The sequence below is a fragment of the Felis catus genome, chromosome D2, assembly GCF_018350175.1.
Source record: "Felis catus isolate Fca126 chromosome D2, F.catus_Fca126_mat1.0, whole genome shotgun sequence".
NCBI lineage: Eukaryota > Metazoa > Chordata > Mammalia > Carnivora > Felidae > Felis > Felis catus.
In genome coordinates, this window is record NC_058378.1 from 56833570 (window position 1) to 56852258 (window position 18689).

The window sequence follows — 18689 nt, forward strand, 5'->3', positions numbered from 1 at the left end:
GCTGTCTCCCAGTATCTGCTCTTTCTGGTGCCACTGCAGGGGCTCTGCCTGTCTGTGATCCTGCCTCCGATTCGAGGTCTGGGGAGATGGGAGCTGCTCAGTCCCCTCCTGGCCTCTTCTAGACTCCTGGCTTCCCCTTCCTCTGCTCAAAGCCTGGAGGCCACCTTGGCCTTGCCAAGAAATATCCAACTCCTGAGATTTTGCAGGACATCAGGCGCTGGTTGTGGGGCACACAGCCTGGGGCTCTAGGAGGTTATTTGGGGGTCTGGAGAAATGCTTCATGGAGACATGTAGCCTTGGGAGGTTTGAACCTTCAGAACTGGAGCCAACTTCCTGAGATTAGAACCTGTGTGTATGTGAGAATGAGTGTGTGTGCATGCAGGCACGCGTGTGAGTGCATATATGTGAGTGTGCTATGTGCAGAAATGCACGTGTGTATGTGTAGGTGTGTGTATGAGCACACATGTGGATGGATGTGTGTGAGTGCAGTTGTGTGTGTGTACACGTGTGGTTGCACCTGTGGGTGCATGTGTATGTATGTGTATGTGACCGTGCACTTGTCTGTTCCCCTTGGTTGCCAGGCCAATGATTGCCCCTCTCTGCATCCCGTCTTATCTTTGTATGTGATAGTCTGTGGCTGCTTCCCTGCATGGGTCCAGCCTGTCCCCTTGTAAATAAATGTCCTAAAGCTCCTTGCCCCTTGCCTGGGGCTGCCAGCTCGGCTCTTCTTCCTGGTCTCTCCCCCGCCTGCAAAGCTCTCCCTACCTTCTGATTCTACTGTGTACATTCTAGCAGAAGAGAAGCTGGGGGTCTAGGAGAGCAGAGCCAACCTTCTGGGACCTTCTGTGTCCCTCTCCCAAGCTCCCGGTGACAAGGCAACAGGGCCACACACGCTGCCCATTCAGCCCACCCAGGCTCTGGAGCTCTCTAAGGCCGTGTAACAAGGCTTCTGTGGATGTTCAAAGGAACTGGCAACCTGCAGGGGAAAAGGCAAACTCCTTTCTCGAAAGGGAAGAGAAGCATCCAGCCACCGAGGCCCCCGCCTGCCAAGGCCCAGGGCGGCCAGTGGGAAGGAAGCAGCCCTGCCCTGGTGCCCTGAAGACGGACAGAGAGGCTGCCTGCCTCAGCCGGCAGGAGGTGCTACAAGTGCATGTGAAAGACCAGCCGCTGAAGGTAGCTTTCTGGAACCAAAGAGGGGCCTGATTGTTTTTGGACAAGACAGCAGTGTGTGGGAGGGAGGTGCCTGCCCAGGGAGCCAAAGGCAGGCCCTGAGCCCAAGTGGGTGGGTCCTGGTCCCACGATCCCCCACAGAGGGCTGCGGCCTGGCCCATGCCCATTCTGGCCCACTGTGTGGCCGGGCCTTATGTCTGACCTGTGCCTCTCCTGTGGGATGGCTGGGCACAGGTGATGCAGTGGCCTTTGGTTTTATTATTTCTTTTTCCAATAAAAGGACTTGCCCAGCTTGAGGCTCTGTGCCACTTCTTTCCCCGATGGTGATGGGGTGCCATCAGTTCTCTGCTCCAGGACCACAGGGAGCGGATGCTCAGCTGCCCACCCACCTCATGCCAAGGAGGTGGGGCTGGGTGTTCTTGAAGAAGCAGTGAGGCTGACGTGGGCAGGACCAACCCTACCTTCTTAGAGCTTGTAGTCTAGTGGGGAAGCTACCCTCTGGATCCTCTAATATGGAGGCTTTATGGGGCACTTGCAGCCTTGGGTGGAGGGGGCAGCTTGACAGAGAGCCAGGTCAAAAGTCAGTAATGAGATAAATACCCATTTCTTGAGCTCTCACCCTGGGTTGGGCCCTGTTAGGGGTTGCATCAGAGAAGTCGTTCAGTTTTAAAGACTAGGGTGTTAGAACCTAGCAGAGTCGTATGTTGGATTTTATAAAACTAAATAACATTTATTGAGCACCTATTGTGTACCAGATACTTTGATAAAACCACATGCTAGAGCTGGGAGGGGATTTAAGATCATCTAAATGAGACAGAATGGAGGCCCAGAGAGGTCACGTGACTTGCCCCAGTTCACACAGCTGACCGACAGTGGTACCAAATTTAGAACCAAGATATCCTGACCCAGTGCTCAACCTGACACCATGCCGATGGCATCTGGATGGAAGTTGCCTTAGGCCTCAGGGCGGCCAGGGTCACGCACTCAGGTCTGTGGGCCAAGAGAGGATCTCACCAGACTGTGGGGATAATGGCTCCAGCCCCCAGGGTGGGGGCTTTGGGGACATCCCCTCTGGCTGGTGCTGACTGGGACTCTGGGTGGCTTTCACACTTGTGCCTGCTGCTCCTAAGGGGCAGCTGGGCCTTTCCCTGAGCCCTGGGGCAGGCTGGACTCACTGCCTCTGCTCAAACCTGGGGTGTGTGGGGTTGTCACAATGGAGGCTGTTCTTCAACATGTGGGTAAGTTCATTCTGTCCTGTTGGCAAGACATTCTGTCCTGTTGGTTATTATTTATAGTAATAATACACAATAGTAGCTAACATTTATTTTATCACTATGTGCCATGAGCTAGGCTAAGATGCCACATAACCATTCAGTCCTCACGACAATCGTAAGATGTGGACTATTATTCCCATTTTACAGATGAGGAGGCTGAGACTCATGAAAGTTAAATAACTTGCCCAAAGTTACACAACTAGGAAGAGGAAGAGCTTGGTTTTGAATCTAGGCAAAGTTCACCCAGGTTTAGGGACCCTGTCAGAGCTTGAGGTCCTCGGTCATCCTAGGTTAGGATTTGGCAGATTCCCAGGTAAGGACTTGGAGCTGTGCCTGGTACCTCCAAGCCCAGGGCTGGAGCTTCTAGGCAACATGGGAGCGTGGGTGGGCTGTGCTCTTCAACTGCGGGGCCCACGGGGGCAGCTTGGTGAAGGGCAGAGCGGGGAGAAGCAGGTGAGGCATGGCTTCTCTCTCCCTGGTTCTACTCTGCTGGCTCAGTTACAGGGGAAGTGGCCTCCTCCTTGGGTTGGGTCACAGCCACGTCTCTGCATCCCCCTGGCCAGCCAGGAACAGGCCCTGTCAGGCCCCAGCGAGCAGAGGAACCCCCAGGAAGCTCTGGGCTGCCATTCCCCCGTGGTCACTGCTGCCAGACTGCTTTCTAGCTTCCTTTGGGGTGTGTGAAAACCACAGGGTTTACAGAAGCTCGTGGTGCCACCGAGCGGCAGAATCGTGCACTGCACCCCGGAACCCAGCAGCCTGGGAACCATCCCCAGGGCCCCCAAACCCTGTGGGGCAAAGATGGAGTCCAGCTGGCGGTGACTCTCCCTACGGCCAGCTCCTGGGGCTCCGCCTTGTTCTTGGGAAACCCTAGCTCCCTTGACCACAGCTCCGGAAGGACTCAGAGTAAGGAAAGTTTCTGGCAGGAGGCACCTACGCTTCGTTTGGACTTTACTATTTACCAAGCGTGAAGGCAATGCAAATACCACTCCTAGTGAGACCTGAATTGGAATTCAGGCTTTATGAGGGTAGCACGTGGTGGAGACCCCTCGAGCCCCACTGTCCTCTCCAGCTGTAAGATAGGGGTACTAATACTTTACAAAATCGCGTGGGCCAGTGCCTCTCATCCTTGGCCGCAGTCAATGTCACCCAGGGAGCAAGAGAAACCACTGATGTCTGGTCCTATCCCCAGAGATTCTGATTTCATTGTTCTGGGGTGCAGCCTAGACATTAGGGCTTTTTAAAAGTTTTCCTGGAGGTTCTAGAGTGAAAATAAGGTCGAGAACCCCCGATTTTGACAGCGCCCGGAGCCTATGAGCCTTTTTACAGGCCTCGGAAGATGTCTGAGGCCCAAATAAAAGTTTATCAGTTCCACAAAAGCAACAAGCCAGGAAATGAGTACAAGTTATGGTTCTACTCGTAAGGCATTCTAATCCAGGCAGAGCTAATCTTTGGTGTTAGACGTTAAGAGAGCAGCCGTCCTGGGATGACGCATGGTGAATGGAAGGGGGCCTGGGGAGGCTTCTTGGGTGCTCATGCTCCTGTTTCTCCAGCAGAGTGCTGGTTACACAGACGGGCTCACCTTGTGAGAATTCATTGAGCTCCACACTTAAGATTTGTGTATTTTTCTATAGGTATGGGACGTTTCAATAAAATTTACCAAAAAAGTTTATTGGGTCCAAAATAGGAAAAGTAAACACAAAGCTGAAATTAATACTTTGTTACATATCTACAAAATGTAATACTGTCAAACAGTCCACTGTAATTCAACTTAACTCTGGTTGTGTGTGTGTGTGTAATTTAGTGTGAGTTGTGGATATATATGACAATGTTTGATATGATGAGGGGTGGGGCCTCCAAAAGAGAAGAAAGGTCCCTGGTACCTAAGAAAATCCTAAAACGGCCCAGGTTTACAGCAGGAGCTCTTGACCTTGACCCACCTCCTTCACATATTTGCAAAATAACGTGCATTTATCTGGGGAAGAGGATCGCAGGTTTCAGCAGATTCTCAAAGGAGTATGTGACCACCCACTAAAAATGGTTGAGAACAATTGGTTTTGAGGAATCTGAGAAACTGGCCTAGAATGTGCCTGGCATGACAGAGGCGTTCGGTAACGTCAGTTTCTTTCCTTCCTTTCAGAGTCCAGCCTTCTGACGTTTCCACACGACCCTTCTCAGGCAACTTTGGGAGGATTTATTCTCTTGGCAGAGCCCAGGGCAGAGTGCTGAGCTCACGGCTCTTCCTCTAAGGGGCTATTTAACGGGCTTGTCATTTCAGCACCTGCCGGATGGCAGAACTCAGCGTGCGGCAGCCTGGAGCTGCACCGGGCCTTGCGGTTTTGAATCAGGGACCACGGAGGCGGTGGAAGAGTGGGAAGGGGGAGTCAGAAGGCTGCACCAGTCTGCCGTCCCCTAGCGCTGCGCTCAGTTATCCTGAGTCCCAGCTCTGTCATCTGTAAAATGAGAGCACGATGAAAATGCATCTCGGCGAATGAGAATCTATTTCTCCCAAGTAAAATATTATTGTTATTGCCGAAGTTACTCTAGGACCTCATTATACAGTGGCCTCGTGATACAGATTTATAGCCAGGTTTCAGATTCTTGCATAGAATAAACAGACATTTGTCCAAGGGTTCACTGCTTCCCTAATATACGCCAGGAACATTCATGTACATTATTATTCCATTTAGTTCGCTAACACTCTGGTGGGTGGTTATATTTGAATTCTTATTTTATAGATGAGGAAACTGACGTTCCAGGTGGTTAGGTAGCTTGACAAGCGCCCACAGCCAGTAAGCGTCAGAGTAAAGACCTGAACCTAAGCGTCAGACCCCAAATCCTGCTCTCATTCTGCCATTGTGTCACCGTCGGGTGAAAGACTCCTTTCTACCTGGATTGCCTCATAAAGACGGATTCCAGACCCAGGGAGAAGCACGTGGGCAAATGCGGACACAGAAGAATTAGCTTTGCAGAGGCATGATGGGGCTAGTTATTCTGGAGTAATTCAAGTTATCGATTTCTGTAATGGAAAAGTGATTGGGGACCAGCTACCACCTGAGAGCAGCCTGAGCCAGGCCCTGGAAGGGGGAAATGTTATACCTAGCTTACTGGACCTGGTGCATGGCAATGAATGGCCTTTTCCCCTCTGTCCCCAGTTCCTTGGTAAACTCTTGGAGGGTGGGGATTTTATCTCACTCACCTCCAGTGCCTCCCACCCCCTGCCCTCAAGTGCCTGTCACAGTGCTTTGCCCTTGACAGGTGAATGCAAAATGCAGCCCACCAGGAAGGCTGGCAGGAAGAGGCAGGGCTATACAGATGTGAAATCCTCTGGCCCCTGGAGTAATGAGACCTGAGGGGCTGCTTAGGCAGATGCAGACAGGTGAGTGGCCACTGAATGATAACAATTCAACCGCAGGTGGTCACTGACTCACTTAAAGGGTAGAGGCAGGGGGCGCCTGGGTGGCTCAGTCGGTTAAGCTTCCGGCTTCGGCTCAGATCATGATCTCGCGGTTTGTGAGTTTGAGCCCCGCGTCGGGCTCTGTGCTGACAGCTCAGAGCCTGGAGCCTGCTTCGGATTCTGTGTCTCCTCCTCTCTCTCTGCCCCTCCCCTACTCATGCTCTGTCTCTCTCAAGAATAATAAATAAACTTTAAAAAAAATTAAAAAAAAAAAGGGTAGAGGCAGTGACGTTGGGCCATCCCCTGTGCTGGGCAGCTGCTCTGAGTTGCCCTGGCTGTGATCTCATGGCTCTGCTCATGATCTCCACCTGTCCTGGGAGGGGAGGAGAGGGGAGGAAGTGTGCATCCTGACCCCACTCAGCCCTGCTCAGTGCTCCCTGAATACCACTATTGTAAGGTGGGTAAATCCTCATGGGGCTGAGTACATTGCCTGGAAATCTGGACCTGGGGCCCTAGAGAGTGAAGTACCATGGGTGGACAGATAAGTGGACGCATACAGAGAAGATGGGTACCGGGAGATGACTGATGGTTCAGAGGTGGGCGAGAGGGCTGCCTGGCTTGGGATGGATGCTTGCAGACCCTGGAGAGGCAGGTGAATGGATGGGTACCGATCGGCCCTGTGCTTCCCAGTGCAGATCTAAATACAGCGCCGGAGTTCTTCAAAGGGAAGATACAGTGTAACCTGGTCCCCGAATGAGCTCTGCATATGAGTGATGGATATGTCTCGTTGGGAAGGATTCTTACAGGTTTCACATTGCCCCAGTTAATGACTTATGGATTGTTGCAAAATCAGGCAGTGCTAGAAGTGAAAGCAGTAGATTAAAGGGCCTGGGGCAGATTTTATAATAATATCTGCATGTTATCAGTCAGTCACTGCATTGAGCACCTTGCATGCTTCATCTCAACAGCTCTGTGAGGTTGTTATGCTTCCATTCTGTGGAGGAAGAAAGTGAGGCTCAGAGAGAGGAAGCGGCTTGTTTGAGGCCACTTACAGGGCATGTAGGTGGGGTGTCTGGAAGTCAAGCCTCAGGCCATCTGATCACAGGGTCTTAGGGCAAAGAGAACATTTTAAGGATGGAAGGAAGGGAGGAGGGAGGGTGGGAGGACCATAGGATTTTGGGACCAGTTCTCTAATATTCTGGCACACAAGATACATTCTGCACTGGGGTGAGGCTCTGAGACCCTCTCCTCCCTCTTTCCTGTCTGCATCTGCCTTCAAGGCCTATAAATCTTGAGCCAGGGGACCAGGAAGTCCCATGAAGATAAGTATGGGGTTTACCTTCCTCCCTGTGGCCCAAGCTTATTCCTCTGCCACGGTCCCCAGGGGCAGTTGGGCACGATGTGATTGGGCTTCTCTCCTTCCCCAGGGGCTCTGCACCCAGGTCTGGGGTGCAGGGAGGAGTGTTAGTCCTTAGATCTTTTGGTGGGGGTGGTTTTGGTGGTGGGGGTTCTGGGTGATAAGTCCTTCATGGTTGCTCTGGGGCTGGCCATGAAGAAGGACAATGAGTTCCCTTTACAGGAATTATTCTGGGCCCCAGACTTTCTTCTGGCAGGCAGGCTGGGTTCATGAGGGGCTGGGCAGGGACTTTCTGGGAAGAGCGATACAGGTCCTCCTTCCGTCCCCACCAGACATCCCCTTCTGCAGCCTCCCTTCTTAGCAGAGCAGGACCCTCTGTGCACCTGGCCCTTTCACTCAGCTCTTGCCCAGCTGTGTTCCATGGGCCAGGGATGGTTCTTTGGTTCGCTTGGTGGGCCCTTGCCCTGACTCTGACTCTGGGTCAGCACCACGGAAAGAACAAGTTCTGCATCTGAAATACTGTAAGTTTTCTGGAAAACGAGGCAGGGTGGGCAAAGGAGGAGCCCCAGGCAGGAGTCAAATTCCTGGCGCGGCTATGGTCCTCGGGAAGTCACTGTTCCTTTTGAGACCCGGTTTCCACAGCTGAAAAGGATGGGGCAGGACTAAATGACTTCTCAGGTGCCTCTGGATTTAACGTTCTAGGGCTTCTGTGACAGTCAAGCGCCGAATCCCAGGCCAGTTCACCAGCTGCCGGTGGACGTGTGCCCTGTGCAGCCCAGTCAATGCCACGCTCTCCCTGCTCGGTTTACTTGGTGATTATTCTCTCTGGGAATGGCCCCGCGTGACAACTTGGCGGAACATCCCCACAGCTCAGGCCCCGGGAGGGTTTGCTCTGCTCCCTTATGGCCATTTTCAGTCCTGAGATCTCTTCTCTGCAAAGCTGTCAGTTCCCCGAGGGTGGCCAGTGTCCCCCCACATCTCCCGCACTGCCGACTCCCGGGTGGCCTGGGCCACAGCAGGGAGTGCCGGGAGCCACGCGAGCCTTCGGCACTGCACAGACCCAGGCTTCATCCTGAACTTTGCTGCTTAGTAATATTATGAATATTTCAAATTTCTTTGGGGCTGACTACGCGCCAGGCACCGTGTCAAGTGGTTCAGATCATCTTGTTTAATACAATAACTGTGAGGTAGGTACTATCCCCATTTTCCAGATGAGAAAGCCGAGGCTGGAGGCCAGCACGCTTACTTTACGTTTCTGCTCAAATGCCTCTTTCCCAGAGAGGCCCTCCCTGCCCCTCCCTATTTCAAGGCCCTTCTGCCTCCAGCCCCGCACCTCCGTGTGTCTTCAGGCTGCTGCCCAGCTCCAATAGCACTTATCTTCTGACTGCTTCCTGATCATGTTGGACGTCATGGGGCACTCGGGGGTCAGCCAGGGTTGTACACAGGTGTACGGGCCCGGCCACAAGAACCCTGCCCAGCACACAGCACGTGTCCAGTCTATGCCAAGTGACAGCTGGTTACATAATTTGCCCAGGTGTCAGTTTCCCGGAGATGGTTCCCCAAGAGGCTTAAAAACACAGGCTGCGGAGCCAGACAATTGCCGCTTTGAATCAGAGCTTTTGCCGCTTACCCGGCCACGTGACCTTGTGGAACTTATTCTCCCTGAGCCTCTGCTTCTTTGGTGATAGACTAGATGAGTAACATTTAGCCCACAGCACGGGCGGGGGGATTCATGGGGACACACACGTGAAGTTCTTGGCATACGATAGGCGTTCGTCAATGTTAGCTCCGCTCTCTGGGGAGGGCGTTTTCTCTTCCCGCTTCTCGTTTTTCTCCAGTGGTCTTCTTTTCGACCACTCTGCTGTTCAACCACAGTTCCTTAAGGGGACGGTTGCGGAAGGAGAGGTTGGCATTATCTGCGGAGCTAAGCAGCCCGCGCTCTCTCGCCTCCTTCCCCTTCTGGGACGTGTCTGTTGCTAAGGAGACACAACGGCAGACCTGACAGGATGTGGCTGGGGTTCTGGCCCACGCTGAAGGAGAGAGCTGTGGCTGACCCTGGGGAGGGAGAGGAGGGGAGGGGCTCGGCTTGCCTCCTGGACTGACGGTCTGGGTGGGGTATCGCTCTGGAATCTGCTGGACAAACTCAGCTGGCTCCCTGAGAAAGTGAAGCGTTCGTCCTCCTGTGTCTGTGCGGCCCCAGAGAGACAATCAACAGCCCTGTTTGGAGGCTGGCGTGCAGTTCCCGCTCGGGTCACAGTCCAGAGGTGCTGGTCAGGGTGTGAGGCCCACACCCTGGGAGGGGGCCATAGCAGCCAGAGTGACGCATAATCAAACTCTTGGCCCTCAGAATGGCACCTCCCCAGAGCAGGGCTGGCGACGGAGAAGAGGCTGTGCAGGTGATCCACGGTTTCCCTTTGCTAAGGACAGCCAAGCTGGCTGGTGAGAAGATTCAGCATGGGCACTGCCACCTCTATCTTGCAGCTGCAGGGTGACCGTGTGGCGCTTGTCACAGATCCCGGGCTCCGTCAGAGACTCCATTTCCTCCTTCCCAACCCATCCCCGGCCCCTGGGCAACACAGAGAGACTGTGGCTTTTGTGTAACGGGTTAGTCACCCCAAATGGGAAGGAAGGGTCCTTGTTAAGAGCTCAGGTTGGGGGCCAGACTACTCTGACAGAGTCCTTCCTCTGTGTGTCCCAGCCGTGTGACCTGGGCAAGCCACACAGCTTCTCTGTAAAACTGGGATCCTGATAGCACTTTCCGCTCGGGATTGTGGTGGGGATTACACAAGCTGATTCTTCTAAAGAGCTTAGATCTGGCCCAGACATGCCGAGCTCACTAAGTGTGGTTATTATTGTTATGTTAAGGGTACATTCCTGGGCAGAGGAGTATTCTCAGTGGTTCTCAGTGAATGCTTGCCCAATGGATACTGGAATGAGAGAGCTTGCTTTTTGGTGTGGCAACCCAAGCATTTAGCTAGATTTTTCAGAAAGCCCCTGTGAGTCCCACTCTTATCCCATGCACCGGGTTCCTCCATCTGGCTGCAGGGAGGCCATGTGGGAACAATAAACCAGGTCATCTCTACTTACCATTGTATGCCCAGAGCTTAGCTTAGTACCTGGCACACAATAGGTGCTCAACTAATACTTGTTGACTGAATGAATCACATCAGGAGTAAGCCTTCTTACCCAGCAGCTGGGATAGTGTAGTGGTGCTCTTGCTAGCTGGGGGGATTTGGGACTCCTCTTTGTAACTCATCTGGCCCCACCCACCAAGTAGGGTAAATCGACACAAACACACCCTGTTGTAAGAAACTCCGCGTAGGAGGATTCATGGTTATTACTTGACGAGGTATCCTCTGAAGTTTGCTGTCATCCTGAATTTTCCGATGTCCTTGGCAGGCTGTCTCCCTAGCTGTCCTGTCCCTTACTTCTCGTGCTGTTGTGTGCGGTCTGTCAGTGGACACCGTCGTCTTGCCATTCACCACTGCATTTGGAACCATTGCCTCTATGGGTTTTGGGGTTTACTTCTCTCGCTATCTTAGATCTACTCGTTCATTTCTAAAAAGGCAGCAGCTTCCAGAATGACTAGGGAATAGTCCGAACAGTGACAGTGCTGTCTGTCACCCCCTGACAAGATGGTGTGGTAGGAAAGGGCTCCAGCCTTGGCTGGGGACCAGCTGGCTCTGTGACCTTGGGTGGATCACTTCATCTCTCCGAGCCTCATGTCTGGGCCCATCCAGACCTTTAATTTCTACCTGAACGCACAGGAGCGGGCTTCCCAGAAGTGGAGCGATTTTTAAGTTGTTACACGCTTTCTTGTGACAATGTGGTTGTTTTTATTTTAAAACTTTTCATTTAAGCTCGTCTTCTGAGTGTAAAAACAGTACTAGCTATGAGGAATTCATATTTTGTGATTTATTGGGAGTATTATTATTATATCAGAAAATGGTAGTTTTTTTTGTTAAATATGTTTTTAAAATGCTTGCTGCATGCTTAAGTGTGATTTTATTATATCTTGGGGCAACTTTTTTCCCCCACGAAGAACAGATCTGTGATTTATAACAAGCCTTCACTACCGAGGCTGGTTGTGAAAGTATTCTATGGTGTTACATCATTCCCAAAGGGTGCTCTGGCTACAGAGGCTTCCAGGTTTCTAAGCAGACTGCAGAGGAGACCAAGTTGCAAGATTCTTTTCTAGAAATCAGGGTAACTTGAGACTAGCCATATCTCTGTCCAGCCACACACTGAAGGGTCTTAGAAAGGAAAGGGCTTTGGGAATACACCAGACCAAATCTCTTGCTATTTAGATTATGCAAACTGAGGCCCAGTGTAGAGAAGCAACCGTCCCCCAGGTAAAAGGCCCAGAATATTCCCTCCAGGTCTGCTCCTTGCTCATCCTACATCCCTTGCCTGGCCCAAACCCCAGCCTCCCAAACGTGAACATTGGTGCACATACCCAAACCATTTCTCATGCCCAGGACAATTTCCCTGTCTCGTGATTTGCTTTCCAAGGGCTACATGACAGAAAAGCTGCTGCTACTTCAGGATTCCAACCAGCATCTACTTGCCCCAGACACATTTTTGTTTTTATCAGCTAGGCACTAATACGCAGCAGAGAGTTTATTGGCATAATTTCTCCAGAAAGAGGCTGGAAGACTTGGCAAGTTCAAACTTTAACATTTTTGTCAAGAGTCCCAAAGGGCCACCTTTTCCCCTCCCATAATAAACCACCAACTCCCAGAAGGCTTTCTCTACCACAGGAAGTCAGGGCACACAGAGCAGAAACAGCACAGGCCAGACCAGCAGGCACATGATACATGAGTGGATCAACTGAGCAAGCAACTGCCTGGGAGCCATCTTTGTTAAGGGCAAAACAGGGTGCTCATGACACTGGAGGATACAGAAAAGACAGGACTATCTTGATTCTTCTGAAGAAGTGAGGGAGGGTAGATGGGGTAAGAGGGGAGACTTTCCTTTTCTGTTTTCTCAGAAAACATGCAAAGAAAGGCTTCACAAACAAGATTACACAAACATCAGTATCTCCCAAACTTCCCTTTTCAAAGATGGCCACCCCTGCGGTCCATTCAAAGGGAGCACGCAGCAGAGTCTACTGGGCGTGGAGAGAGAGACAGGCAGCGGGAGAGATTTAGTTTTCCACAAAGGTTGTTAGTTTAGTTTAGTTTTTTTTCCTTTATTGATGGGATTTAAAGTGCATATAACTGAAGGCAAAGTCCAAGGCCTAGAGAAAGATATGAGGCCCGAGAGAGAGGCTCAGAGATTCTAAAGGCAGCAGAAGGATACCCACCTAAAAAGGCCACTTGAGCTGTAAAAAGGATGGGAGAGAGAGAGAGAGAGAGAGACAGAGAGAGTGGGAAAAAGAGAAAGGGGATGGGGGTGGGATGGGGGTGGGGGGAAGCATTTGGGAGGAAGAAGACAAATACCGGTTCAGAAATTCAGACAAAGATGAGTAGTAGGAGCTAGTTTATATCCCTGGTAGGAAAAGACGGGCTGACCTTAAGGTAGGAATATGTGAGAAGGGGAGACGTGAGAAGAACAGTGGCCTCTGGCCAGGGCACAGCACCCCAGGGACCCTTCAGATGGTGGCAGTAGTGGTGGGGGCTTCTCCAAACCTCTGTCACGGTCTTCCCCGGAGACCCAACGGGGGTCTAAGGAGACTCCATCCGGCCAGGAGAAGTCAGGGGCTGGGGACCTTGATCTGGGGCCTCCCCAAAGCTCCCCGGTGGAAGACAACTTCCTTGTGTCCTACTGGACCATGGCTGGGCCTCACTCACCCACACAGGCCGTGCCGTCCTCGTTGGGCTCGTAGCCCCGACTGCACCTCTTGTTGGTCCGGCACCTGTAACTTCCATACGTGTTGACGCACACAGGCTTGTCTCGAGGGCACACGAATGGGAACTGGATGCATTCGTTGGTGTCTGAAAGGTGAGGGGAGTCACTCACCAGGGAGGTGTGGGGCAGTGGCTCCTCGCTCAGGCTCTGCTGCCCCACCCACTCTGTGACCTTGGGCATATCCCTCTTCTCTCTCTGCCTCAATTCCCTCACTTCAGTCCCTCTGGCTGGCTCGTTCTGTTATACCCAGAATTCGTGATCCCCAAAGACCACTAGGGAGCCGAGTCCGATGCAAAAGCAAAGAGCTTTTATTCGAGCTAGCTCGAGCTCAATCCCCTACCTGCACCAACGCAGTGGTGAGATACCGGGGAGAGAGAGCGAGTTTCAAAAGGGCAAAGGTTTTGGGGTCTAGGGGCAGTTGGTGAGGTAATGGCTGTGGCCTCAGCCGATTGGCTGGGGAAGGGTCCGAGTCCTGTTAGGCAGGTGAGCGGGAGGTTGCTCAAGGGGAGGAGGTGTGGTCAAGGTGAAGGACACAGAACAAGATGGAGTCGGCCGGCGTAGACCTGCCCTTTCAGTTCTATATTTGACCTCTACGTGTTGGGGGTGTCACACTCGGCCCGGGGTCTTCTATCTACCACACTTCCTGTAGGTGCTCCCTTCATAGATGGATGAGTCCAGATTCCTATCTGCAGCCACAACCTGTCCCTGGGGCTCCAGACTTATGACCCAACATGCATCTCATGCTCAGTAGGTCCAGAATGGAAATCTAGATGCTCCAGCCCTCAAACTTCTTCCACCCCCTGACCCCATCTCGCCTAAGTCAATCAATGTCACCCACTCAGCCGCTCAAGCACAGATAGGAGCAATCCCTAGTTCCTCCTTTTCCCGTACCTCTGTAGGCGAGTTAAGAGATCCTGCCGCTCTGCCCCCATAGAACCCCTCTGTCTGCCCACCTCCTTCTCCAGCCACAGCCCGTTCCCAGCCTGCACCACCTCTTGCCTGGATTTCTGCAGCCACCTTCAGACTGGCACTCTGGCTTCCACTCTTCCCTCCAATCTAATCTGCAATTCAGCAGGCAGGGCGATCTTTTGAAAATGTGAATCATACTCTCCTGCTTAATTGCAAAGGGCCCCAGGAACAAAATCCAGACACCATGAGACCCTCCCTGACTTAGCGCCTGGCTCCCCCACCACCTCCGGGCACGCCAGCCTCCTTCCCATTCCTTTCACACACACAGCCTTTTTCCTGCCTCGTGGTCCTCGCTCCTGCTCTTCCCTCAGCTCTCCGTGTGGCTGGACCTTCTCGTCCTTCAGGTCTCAATTCAAAGGGCTTCTCCCTGACCGCTCTGTCTAGAACAGTCTCCAGGGACACCTTGCTTAAAGCGCTTTTGGTCCATCTCATCCGGCTGCCAGGTTACGTGTTTGTGGTCCCCGTCCCCAGAACAGACGCTGTTCCAGGGCAGGTGCTTGGCCCACATCCCCAGCACCTCGCATGGGCACGTAACTGTCCGCTAGATGATGAAAAAAAGTGGCTGGAAGGGTGATCCCACAGGGTCCTTCCAGTGCACAGGCTAGACACTGGAAGTTCTGTGTACATGCATCCTCTCTTTAGAGTGGCCAGGGTTGGGACGTGGAGAGTGGTGGGGACTAATTTCCTCCCAAGCCACCCTTAGAGCCGCACTCCTTCACTTTCTCACCTGTGGTCCTTTGCCGGTGTAGGGCCCTCCACCAGTCCACCTTCTCCCCTCTCTCTGCCTGGCGAGCTCCCCATCGCCCCCCAGGTCTCAGCTTAGGCCTTGTCTCCCTGGGGCACCTTCTGGGACCCTGGTTGAGGCCCCACCTTTGTGCTCCCACATCCCACCCCTCCCCCACCCAGCCCTGCTCACATTTCCGGTCATCACTGTTTATTTATGTGCCTCTCCCACTGGCTCTAAGCCCCATGAGGGCAGGGGCTGTGTCTGTCTCATTTACTCTTTTTTTTTTTTTAATTCATTTTTTTTAATGTTTATTTTTGAGAGAGAGAGAGAGAGAGAGACAAAGCACGAGCAGGGGAGAGGCAGAGAGAGAGGGAGACACAGAATCGGAAGCAGGCTCCAGACTCGGCTGTCAGCACAGAGTCCGAAGCAGGGCTCAAACCCACGAACCACGAGTCGGACGCTTAACTGACTGAACCACCCAGGCGCCCCTGTCTTGTTTACTCTTGAGTCTCAGTAGCAAACCCACTCAGCCCGGGGCTGACGAGCATCTATGGAACAGACTTAGGAAGAATGCTGCCTGAGAGTCTAAAGGCAGGAGGAGTCCTTGACCTGACCCCTCACTGCCGGTTCCTGACACAGAAGATACTGGGTTGAGGGTCTTTCAGACGCTGAGCCCCTTGGCTGCCCCTCTGCCACCCCAGGCCCTCGGAGGACTTTCAGAAAGTCAGCGAACGCTCACAGAGCTGCGGTCCTAGCAGTGTGCTAGCCACCTGCCTCCCAGTACTGCACGAGGCTACCGTCTCCCTTCTGTTCTGTGACTACACTCCACGCCCGGGTTGCTCCAATGCCCCTGGCCATGCCCATCCTTGTCTGCCAGCTCCCGTGCTTGCCGCTCCGCCAGCTGGCCATGCCAAAGCCGCCACGGAAGACGCACGCGCACCTTTGCCACCGTGAGGTGGCCGCACGGCCCCTCGCACGGCCGGGCCACCCCGTGAGCACTGTACAGGCAGTTATGCGTCTCCTCCCCAAGCCCATTCTCTCCGAATTCGTGGCAGGAAGCACTCCATCCCCAGAACTGCCATGATTCGGCCTACTGGCTGCTGGTGTCACTCCCACCTTGGTGAGTCACATGGCGGTTGTCTTGGCATCTGGAGCCCCAGGGACAAACAACACATTTCCCTCCCCACCTTTCCCCCTCTTGTCTGCAGCCTAAGCTTTGCCAGGGCTCAGACTGACATTCCCCAGGGAGATTCTGGCCTCTGCCCCATCCTCTAGTGCCTGCAGGCAACTCACCCATGCAATGGCCATTTTCCTGCTGGGAGAATCCTTGGCCGCACTGCAAGGTGGGCAGAAGCAGAGACACTGGTGAGTTGAGAAGATCCCACCTCCGGTTCCCCCCTAATCACAGCCACAGAGCAGCTGTCACCCTGAGTCCAGAATGAGGGGTGCTCTTAGCTCTGGGCCTGGGGTTGCCCTTCCCTGCTGGGACCCCTCCCCTTGCACTGAGAAGAGGAGACTGGGGGAAGGACGAGAATGTATTCAGTTCAATACTGAATTCACGCGGGATCCAGGTGCCTGAGCTGGGGTACCTAACAGAACCTATCCCTCTTAAACTACGAATCCCTCCCTAAACTACACATGGAGGGATCATTACGAAGCCTGCTCTCTGCTGAGAAGATTTCCATCATTCTGGAGGCAAAATCTGCAAATTCCTGGGAGTCCACTTTCAGACCATGGGGCTGTGGAGGGGGTCCGCTCTTCTGGCTATGAGGCCCGGACACCCTTACTCACCTCCAGTGGGGCTGGGCTCTGAAGTCTGTCCTCATCCCGGGGGTAGGAGATCTCCAGCACAGAGTTCATCTCCTCACTGGCCACGCTCCGGCTTGCCATCTTGCCATCCGGCCACGTCACCTCCACGCTGCTGGCTTCATCCTTCCCTGCGGGACAGAAGGAGAACTGAATTTTAAATTCGATTTAATTTTAATGAATTTGCATTTCCATAGCTACGCATGGCTCGTGGCTACCATATTGGACAGCACAGCACGAGAACTTACGTTCTAGCGGACAGGCCAATCAGCATGAAGCTGTTTTAGGGGAGAAGGGAAAGCCTGGTGGTAAGCAGGTTGACTTTGGGTTCAAATCTTAGCGGTACCGCTTGCCTTGCTGTGTAATTTTGGCCACGTCACTGTATTTAAATTTATGTCATTTATAATTATAGCCTGCTAGGGGCCATGCTTTCTTTTACCATTGGGAATGTGCCTGTTTTCAGGGAGCGTCCGCTCTGGTGGGGACAGACAGGCAAAAAGATGAACAGATCAATGATGTCAGATATTAACAAGCTCTGTGAAGAAACCAAAGATAGGGCAACACGGTAAAGAGGAACTGGGGCTTGGCTGGGGAACTTTTCTAGCCAGGGTGATCAGGGACAGGCTCTTGGAGGGAAGGCACTTGAGCTGAGCTCTAAATAAAAGCTGAGGTGATAAAGAACAGGACGGTGGAAGGCACAGGAGAAGGACCGTCCTATAGAGCTGAGATGTTTACAGAAGCTAATGGTGAAGCTCAGAGAATATTCACGGAGAATCCATCCACACACACCCTTAAAGCAACGTGTTACATCGGTGGTAGAAAGCAGGTTAGAGAGATAGGTCAGGTGTTCAGGTGGTGTCAGAGGCAGCCCCAGCCCCCTGCTTGAGGCATCAGGCCTGTCACTGCGGCAAGGTCAGGCTAATGGTGATGAATGGGGGTGGGCGGGAGGCGGGGGGGGGGGGGGGGTTGGGCCTCACCCGCAAGGAGAGGTTGTTTCCCCAGTCAGTCACCTGGGAAAGAGGGCCGTGCTCAGTGAAGGTAGGAGGGCGGGTGCAGCCCCCTCGTCACCCACCAGGGATGACCAGATGCAGGCCTGGTGCTCAGGGGTCCACAAATCTCGTCATACCCTCAAGCACCATTCGTGGGCTGAATAAACAATGTCACCCACTTATACGTGCTACTTTCCCTTAATGTATGCAGACACTCCTAGAAGAAACAGGGAAACCGAAAAGTGCTGCTGAATTTACAGCAGCTTTGGGCCCTTACTGTCCGCCAAAGGATTTTACAAGGATAGCTACTGTGGGGGCGGAGGGTAGTCTGTGGCACATTTTCATGTATAAAAGGGATTCCTGTATTTTAGAAAAGGGTTGGCAGCCACAAGCAGACTTTGAGGGGAGTGTGTGTGTAGATTCCTGTGTGCAGGGGTTCACCCTGGTGGGGAGCTTGGGACAGCAGGGGTCATGGGGTGGAGGGCCCCAGCCGTGCCTTCTTCCTGGGAGTCCCGGCACCCTTCTATGGAGCTTCCAGAGGAAGCTCCCTACTGCGAGCCACAGCTTCCGGACCCTCCCCGCATTTGCTTCCCCTTGCTGCTACCGCGCCGTGATTAATGAGGGCAGGGCGCTGCGGGCACACGCACACGCGTCAAGGGTGAGCAGCCCGTCTCTGTGGGGCAGCGGGACCAGGGAGAGACTCCCAGAGCACAGAGTCCCACATTCGGGGCTGCTTCTGTTCCCCTACAGACTCTCCCCTTCCAGCCTCACTGATTCTGGGGTTTGCTTTCTTAAGCCAGAAACTGTTTCTCATAAACCTCTAATACCCCACTCCCTCCTTCTATAATAATTCCTTTTGGAGAAGAAGGGTGGACCACGGGACTGGGGGGTACCATCTAGGGGCTTTTTTTTTTTTTTTCTGTTTTGTAATAGTCTCTTGAAGTTAAAGAGATTTGGCATTTTTAGGTTGTACAGTGCCCAAATTAAGTGGCATATATAAAAAGTAAATATTTTTCCATTAAAAAAAGGAGACAAAGAATAGCAAATGTTTCTCACCTAAGCCAACAGAACGCTACATGAATACATTTTCCAGCCTGACTGGAGCGCCACAAATAACTCAGAAGAGTCACCGAATATTCATAGCATGTAGTTC

The 18689-nt window shown here is 52.8% G+C and overlaps 1 protein-coding gene across 7 annotated transcripts in view; it reads right to left on the reverse strand.

Annotated features, from left to right (window-relative positions):
* The window catches only part of CRTAC1 (cartilage acidic protein 1), a 157558-nt gene that overhangs the window by 7807 nt on the left and 131062 nt on the right, over window positions 1-18689 (reverse strand). For 2 of the 7 annotated variants that reach the window (XM_019813657.3, XM_006938060.4), the window contains exons 12-14: window positions 16533-16678; window positions 16035-16077; window positions 12988-13131 (exon numbers count right to left, since the gene is read on the reverse strand). In XM_019813657.3, coding sequence (XP_019669216.1) covers window positions 12988-13131; window positions 16035-16077; window positions 16533-16678 — 333 coding nt within the window. Of the gene's footprint in view, window positions 1-4091; window positions 4895-6120; window positions 6833-11800; window positions 12519-12987; window positions 13132-16034; window positions 16078-16532; window positions 16679-18689 lie in introns of those variants that run through there. The other 5 variants (XM_019813655.3, XM_019813654.3, XM_006938062.5 and 2 more) reach the window with 5 other exon arrangements.